The sequence below is a fragment of the Vombatus ursinus genome, unplaced genomic scaffold (assembly GCF_900497805.2).
Source record: "Vombatus ursinus unplaced genomic scaffold, bare-nosed wombat genome assembly UNPS02014804.1, whole genome shotgun sequence".
NCBI lineage: Eukaryota > Metazoa > Chordata > Mammalia > Diprotodontia > Vombatidae > Vombatus > Vombatus ursinus.
Genome location: NW_020954582.1, coordinates 4,037,760 through 4,043,759, shown reverse-complemented (window position 1 = coordinate 4,043,759; position 6,000 = coordinate 4,037,760). Strand labels below are relative to the sequence as shown.

Here is a 6,000-nt window from a genome sequence, read left to right as displayed (position 1 = left end):
GGTCACCTTGGGAAACAGACCTCACAGTGGTGCTGCCGGGTCAGAGGTTTTGGGCAGAATGCCAGATCGCTCTTCAGAATGGTTGGATCAATTCACCGTTCCACCAACGGTGTACTAGTGTCCCAATTTTTCCACATCCCCTCCAACATTTGTCATTTTCTCTTCCTATAGTTTTGTGGAATCTAATAGGTATAAGATGATATCTTAAAGTTGTTTTAATGTGCATTTCTCTAATCAATAATCCTTCAGAGCATTTTTATATGACTGTATAGCTTTGATTTCTTCATCCAAAAACTGCCTTTTCATATCTTCTGATCATCTATCAATTGGGGAATGATTCATATTCTTATAAACTTGACCAAGTTCTCTATGTATTTGAGATATGAGACCTTTATTCAAGAAACTGTCTATAAATTTTCCCCCTAAACTTCTGCTTTCTTTCTAATCTTGGCTATATTGGTTTTATTTGTACAAAGTCTTTTTTTTTTAATTTAATGTAATCAAAATTATTCATTTCACACCTCCCTGTGCTCTTTAACTCTTGTTTGCTTATAAATTCTTCTCCTATCCTCTAGTCTTGTAGGTAATGTGTTCCATGTTCTTTGAGTTTTTTTATGGTATCTCCCTTTATATCTAGGTCAAGTATCCATTTTGACCTTATCTTGGTAAATGGTATAAGATAGTGATCTAAGTCCGATTTCTGCCAAAATACTTTTTAGTTTTTCCAACCATTTTTGCCAAATAATGAAATCTTTTCTCCAAAACTTAAATCTTAACTTTTGTCAAATGCAAGGTTACCATAATCATTTGCTACTGTATACTGTATGTCTACTCTATTCCACTCTGCAAACCTTAAAGCTCTCTAGGAATGCTGATGATTATAGTCTTTCCACCCCTGCCCCTCTCCTACCACCATGCTGCCTTTCAATCTAGTGTCTGTGCTCAGATGACCCTAGCTTGTGTATCAGCAGCTAGTGTCAAAAACAAACAAACATACAGATAACGCTGAATTGTGTGAAACTGTTGTGTTTTCTCCCAGCCCTTCAGAATTCTCAGGACTTAGGCCAACAAATTTTGTATCTCCTTCTCTTAGTGGCTTGTCTCCTTCAGGTCTCCTAGACCAGGGACTCACTTGTTTTCATGCTTAGGGTCAAACGATGCCATCTGAGGCTCTGGCTTTCTTGCTTCAGCCCCTTTGATGAGAAAGGGGAGAAATTGGTGGTGAAGGGAGGCTGCTTTAATGACTTTTTTTTTTTGAAACGCTTAGATACAGCTAAACCACTTTTCAGCATTATCTGCATAAGAAAAAGCCCATAATATGTGAGTATGGGAAGACGATCAATTGATGGAGGCAAATACCCCCATTAAATTGTGTGCAATTTATTTTTTTGGTGCTGCATTTTTAAGCAAACTGATTAGTTACCTTTATTATTTTACACTTGAGGGCACACAGAGTTTCATTCTTTTGTCATCATGACATGACATTCCATTTGGCTCCCGGTTTATTTTTAGCCAGGCTATCAGAGTCATTCTCAATAGCATCGTCACCACACTGGGGCAAGACAGCTCATTGCTGGGAGACCTTCGCTGAGACCAAGGCGAAAAAGCCAACCGATGGGGAATTACAAATCCAGACCGACCCAAACTTGCACTGGTAATTAGCCAAATTTTTTCTAATGCAATATGTGCTGAATGGAATCGGAGTCAGATTGGGTCAGGGACATGCTCTTTCGTCTTAGGTCAAGGTTAAGATGTTGCGTAGGAGAATTAGGATGATGAGATAAACTCGAATAATTTCTTTCTGAAAGGTCAGCCCAGAAATAAACACACAAAAAAAGAAATTCTTGAGGAAAATAGGAGGTGAATGTTTTATTACCTTGATATAATGTAATTGAAATTGAGTTAGAATACTGCTGAATCTAGGGATTTAAAAAAATTAATTCTTAAGTAATTAGTATTTAAAAATCTCAAACTCAGTTCTAAGACCAGAGATTGCTATAATTAAAATGCAATAAAATCAAATGAAATAACTAAAATCGATTTTTCTGAGTAAATATATTATCCAAAATAAAATGAGGCCTTAATTATTCCCATTCAGTATGATTGCATTTTAAATATAAACATCTGCATTTAAAATTCAAAATCAGTGATCTAAACTCGGTATTGTAGAATGGAGTATGGAAAGCAAGGCTTTGATTACTAGTGTGGTATGAACTGTGTCTGCTTTGTGCAAAACCCAACCACAAATCAGACCCATTTGTTTTCCTTTACTAGATGAGTGGAAGAAAAAAGTCAGCGAGTCCTACGTCATAATAACAGAGAGGCTGGAAGATGACCTGCGTGTCAAAGACAAAGAGATGGCAGAACTGAAGTACGCCTTTAGGTAAGGTGGCCTGAAAGGACGCTTTGCTGGACACAGCCTCTGAAAGGGGTCAAACCCTCACTAGGGAAACTCCCTCAACTGGTGCACGTTGCCACCTCGTCAGCAGCTGTGAAGTCTTGGGCAGCTGCTTGGAGAGGCGGGGACACATCTTGTACGTGGGGAGGTAGGGTCTGTACCGGCTACCTGACCCCAGAAGGGCTGTCTCCCCACTATATCGTGCCCACTCTCCTGCTGGCCTCTGAGACATAATGACCAATGGCCGACGTTGGTAAAATCCTTGACATTTTGCAGAGTGCCTCACCTGCATCGCCAAAGTTGAGCCTTCGAGCAGCTCTGCAAGGCAGGCACGCAGGCTCTGGGGACCCTGATCTCATTCGCTCGTTGCTTCCTCTATCCATGCAGATCCAAACCCGTCCACGTCTGCCTGTCCTGCAAAGCCCTTGGCCCTGGCCCCTGTCAGTTCGCCCCATGCAGCACTCCACTCTGTTAGACACATTCTGCTTTCCGATTTTGCTTCCTTCCATATGAGCTAACTCCCTCTTCCCATGCAGATGATCTCTCCTTCAATTTATAGTCTTAGAGAATTGTAGGAGCTTTCCGCTCTCCTCCCTTCTCCTCCCCCTTCCCCTCCCCTCCCCTCTCCTCTCCTCCCTCTGTTACGATAGAAGGGAGTGGGGAACATGAAAGCCAGGAAAACCCAGATGACACCTGTCCTGAATAACCCATTCTGGGATGGTTCGTCTCCTGTGAACCACAGCAGCCACAGGAAGTGTGATCTCAATTCCCTAATGGTGGCAGCAAATTGGCTACACTGTCCTCCTTTGGTGATTCAGGCAAGTCCAACTTTGACCAACCCTTTGACCTACAGGAAGCGGGCACTGCTGGGCAATCACACGAGAGCGTGTCATATCCACCCAGGGCTTCAAGTAGATTTTATTCTGTGGAAGCAGGAGAAAAAAGCATCTGGAGTAGCATCACAACCCTGGAAAGAATAAAATACCCAAGCAAAGGACAGGAACCCCCGGGTCCAAGAACCTTTTAGAGAATCGGGCTGCACTCTAGAGGGGTCACTGAGGCTGGCTGCCCAACTGAGACGAAGTTTAGCCGTTGAGCCTCGTCCCCTTGAAAAATGTATGATTTCTACCCTGTGCCCATGGCAAGAACTTGGGGTTGGGTTAGAGTCCGTTTTCCTTTATTATTCTCAGAAAACATGTACAAACCAAGGACTTGGTAGCATTCTATCTTTGCCAAAGCAACTCCCAGACACATTGACATATATACAGTGCCCATATCTGGGTAATAAAGTCTCTGTGGATAAAATACTTTTAAGACTTTTGTCAACAGAGTTGATAAGAGTCAGAAATGGACTTGATTTATGGCCAAGAAAGAATTGCTTCAGATGACATCCTCTACGGGCTAAGGCGATATTCATAATGCTGAAACTGGTGCCAGGAAGCCCCCAGACTGGCCAACTGTGTGTGTGTCATCAGTGTGGTACAGTGGGTGGAGAGCCGACCTCGGAGCCAGGAAGGCCTAGGTGTGAGTCCTGCTTCTGACTCACGCTGGCACGGGGGAAGTCATTAACCCTCTCCGTTCTCTTGGCATCTCTCAGAGATTATAGGCTGCCGAGAAGTCCTGATTGATACGCATCGGTGGAGGGAGTTTCCTCCTCCAGGACTTCCTTCTACGAAGGAAATCATAGGTCTGGTCTCTATCCATGTCATGTCGAATGGCCCAATATTCCAATGAAGCTTTCGCCTCATTAGGGTGGCATTCTGTCCAACGAAGCCAATCTCAACTCATTCATGTCTGATGAACTATAGATAGGTGATAGATAGGTAGATGACAATACACGGGTGATAGATAATTAATGGATGATAGATAGAAGTAGATAGTTGTGGTTGTTCAGGCATTTAAGTCACGTCCAACTCTTCATGACCCTGTTTAGGGTTTTCTTGGCAGAGATACAGGAGTGGTTTGCCATTTCCTTCTCCAGATCATTTTACAGATGAGGAAACTGAGGCAAAAGAGTTAGGAGACTTGCTCAGGGTCACACAGCTACTAAGTATCTGAAGCCAGATTTGAACTCACATTTTCCTGACTCCAGGCCCAGCGCTCTATTCACCGTACCACCAGGCTGCCTCAAAAGTAGACAGAAAGATAAAAGGAAACAGCAGAAAGCTGGTATCAGAGTCAAGAAGATTTGGGTTCAAATTCTGTCATGTTGTGATTCTGAGCAAATCATGACTTCTTCATGCCCCAGACAACTCTTTCTCTTAAGTTTCAGAGCAGCTTCTGATTGTCATTAACAGAGGACGTTTTCTCACTGGAAAATCCCAATCAGCTGCCCAGCTGTGTTGGATTGACTTTCCTAACACTCCCTCACATGCCCCTTCTCTCCTCACACAGGGGTAGACACTGGTGCAGGCGTATCACAGCCACACCCACACCCACACACACCCCCACATACACCCCCATACACATACATACACACACACACACACACACACCCCACACACACACACCTACACACACCCATATCCTCACACACACACCCCTACACATACATATATATACACACTCATACACACACCTCTATACCCACCCCTACGCACACCCACCCACATACACACACACCTACACACAACCACACCTACACACACCCATATCCTCACACACACACCCACATACACATACATGTATATATATATACACACACACACCCTTACACACCTACACACCCACATGCACACACCCATACCCACACACACCCCCCCACACACACCCTCACATATACACCCACATGCACATACATATATACACACATACACACACACACACACACACACTCAATAAACTTAAGGACCTCCCATCACCTACAGGAACAAATGGGTAATCTTCTTTTAGACTTTGAAAGCCCTCCCCGAGGCAGCCGCCTCCTACCTTTCCAGCCTCTCATACCCGACCTCTCCGGCAGACTCTGTGATCCCGGGACACTGGCCTCCTTGCCTCCTGCTCCATCTCCCCACTCAGGGCAGTGCACAAGCCATCCCTTGTGCCCGAACCTGTCGTTGCCCTCCCCAGCATCCTCCAAGTCCCAGCTAAACGTAGCCTTCCAAAGGGCAGCTTTGTCGGTCCCCTCACTGCTGCGGCCTTCCCTCCGCTTCTCTCCAAATGGTTGAGTCCATGGGTTGTCGTGAAGGGTGTTCTCGCATGCTCTTGCTCCTTTCGACTGTGACATCCTTCGGAAGGGGGCTGTCTTTCGTCATTCTTGGGATCCCCAGTAATTAGCGCAGGGTCTAGCACGCAGTAGGTGCTTCATCAGTGCTTATGATGGACTGGCAGTAGCAGTTTGCTGCACCAAGAAAATCATATCTGGATTAAAGGGGGACAGGGTGGAAGTTTTAAAAACCCTACTCCAAGAATTCAGAATAACTCTTTTGGGCGTCGGGTCACAGGGATTAAGGTGACTTATTGAACCGATCACTGGACTTGGAATCAATTCTGCTTCGGGTACTCGTTAGCTTCGTGACCCCAGGTAAGTCACTTAGCAGCCTCAGTTTCCCCATCTTATGACAAGTGGTGTCTGTAAAAGGTATAGCTCTAGACCTGAGGTG

The 6,000-nt window shown here is 44.6% G+C and overlaps 1 protein-coding gene across 1 annotated transcript in view; it reads left to right on the top strand.

Annotated features, from left to right (window-relative positions):
* The first annotated feature begins 1,614 nt into the window (after positions 1–1,614).
* Positions 1,615–6,000, top strand: part of LOC114051689 (serine/threonine-protein kinase TNNI3K) — a 336,380-nt gene continuing 331,994 nt past the window's right edge. Inside the window, exons 1-2 of the mRNA XM_027874115.1 lie at positions 1,615–1,654; positions 2,275–2,383. Coding sequence (XP_027729916.1) covers positions 1,615–1,654; positions 2,275–2,383 — 149 coding nt within the window. The remainder of the gene's footprint in view (positions 1,655–2,274; positions 2,384–6,000) is intronic.